The sequence below is a fragment of the Equus przewalskii genome, chromosome 26 (genome assembly GCF_037783145.1).
Source record: "Equus przewalskii isolate Varuska chromosome 26, EquPr2, whole genome shotgun sequence".
Taxonomy (NCBI): Eukaryota; Metazoa; Chordata; class Mammalia; order Perissodactyla; family Equidae; genus Equus; species Equus przewalskii.
In genome coordinates this window covers 10,703,629-10,705,483 of record NC_091856.1, presented here as the reverse complement: position 1 = coordinate 10,705,483, position 1,855 = coordinate 10,703,629, and the positions used below count along the sequence as shown (strand labels likewise).

The window sequence follows — 1,855 nt, the reverse complement described above, 5'->3', positions numbered from 1 at the left end:
AGAAAGTATATTTTTAAACAAAGTTTTAATTTTTATTGTTTATTTTTTCAGAATAAAAATGCAAATAAATTTTAATAGTCACTTATTCTTGCTTCCAAGTGATTTAGCACAGCCCCCTCTTGATTCTAAAGACTTGGTGTTCCATTGTCAATCACTCAGGAAAGACCCATTCTGAAATGCATTGTTTGGTGGTCGGTTTTGTGATGAAACTAATGTGTAGAAGATTAAGCATGTCTGTGCTTACCACATGGTCATTTCCTAGGGGAGCCCTGTGTGCACAGAACCACAAGATACACTGCTTCATCCCACTATCACTGGGCAAAGCATTTCTGAGTCACCAGTTTCTTCACAGCAACCTTCACATCCTTGTTTCTGAGGCTGTAGATGATGGGGTTGAGCATGGGGGTCAGTGCTCCATAGAAGAGAGAAATGAGCTTGTCTGAAACATCCTGCTTGTCCACTCCCAGGGGGTCCTTTGATTTGGGCTTTGCGTACATGAATAGGATAGTTCCATAGAAGATGACCACCACAGTAAGGTGGGCAGAGCAGGTGGAGAAGGCCTTTTGCTGGCCCTCAGCTGAGGGAATCCTCAGGCTGGTGGTGAGGATGAAGATGTAGGAGACAAAGATGAACAGGACTGGGACCCCCAGGAAGATCACATTGGCCACCTCCATGCTAATCACATTGATGGAGATGTCAGCACAGGCCAACTTCAGGACAGCCAGGATCTCACAGGTGAAGTGGTTAATGACATTGTCCCCACAGAAGGGTAATTGTACTGCAAGAGAGATCTGCACCAGGGAGTTGGCTCCCCCAGCCACCCAGGAGCTGGCAGCCATGGGCACATAGGCAGCCTTGCTCATGACCACGGGGTATCTAAGGGGGTTGCAGATGGCCACGTAGCGATCAAATGCCATCATACCCAGAAGCACACACTCTGTGGCTCCCATGGCAAAGGAGAGAAACATCTGTACAGCACAGCCTGAGAAGGAGATGGTTTTCCTGGGAGTGAGGAAGCCATCCAGGACTAGAGGGATGGAAGATGTTGTGTAGCAGATGTCCAGGAAGGAGAGATTCCCCAGGAAGAAGTACATGGGCGTATGCAGCTGGGAGTCAAGAATGGTCACCAGAATGAGAATCCCATTGCCCAGGAGGATCACCAGGTACATTGACAGGAGGAGCACAAAGAACGTTGTCTCCAGCTTTGGCTGATCTGACAGACCCAACAAGACAAATTCTGCCACAAGAGATTGGTTGGCCACTTCCATTTTAAATTCTCTCTTGTACCCTCAGGAAAACTGAGGACAGCAAACACGTGATTACAGAGATCAATATCTGGGAATTACAATGACATACTTCCATAACTTGTCATTAAATTTATCCTTTGATGTGCCAACTTGTAATATCAGTGTCTAAGGGATAAAATTCACTGTCTACTGGAGTTTATTAAAAGTCAGAATATATCGAATCGAAATCAGGAAAAGCAGACCCTGGAAATCTAATCAAACCATGATATATGAAATAGTTTTAGCCAGAGCAATAGCTAACACACTTAAAAGAAGGGATGTGTAAGTTGCAGCAACCCAGAGCAGTGTGTAAGGATGGGTGTACATGGGGCCCATGAAAAGGAACCCTGAGTTGTACTGCATGGGTCCAGCACTAACCAGGGAAGTGGGATCCCCTGGCCAGATCTGCCTGTCCCTGAATTGTTCCTGCGGTGTTCTTGGGGGCTTCAGGCTGCCCTACTCAGTGACGCTGGCCACTGGCATCACCTCACTCACTCCCCCGGCTCCAATTCTGGGCTTGTATAATAATTTTTTGATAATTAGTCTGCATCGAGTCCTTTATGGAGGGA

At 46.4% G+C, this 1,855-nt stretch overlaps 1 protein-coding gene across 1 annotated transcript; it reads right to left on the bottom strand.

Moving 5' to 3' along the window:
• Positions 1–270: 270 nt before the first annotated feature.
• Positions 271–1,268, bottom strand: LOC103543055 (olfactory receptor 13C7-like). Its single transcript, XM_008509975.2, has one exon. The coding sequence runs from the start codon at positions 1,266–1,268 to the stop codon at positions 312–314; it is 957 nt and encodes a 318-aa protein (XP_008508197.2). The 3' UTR covers positions 271–311.
• Positions 1,269–1,855: the final 587 nt, after the last annotated feature.

What these genes read in the sequence shown, in the direction of transcription:
- LOC103543055 (XM_008509975.2), bottom strand. Translation starts at nt 1,268, where the DNA reads ATGGAAGTGGCCAACCAATCTCTTGTGGCAGAATTTGTCTTGTTGGGT.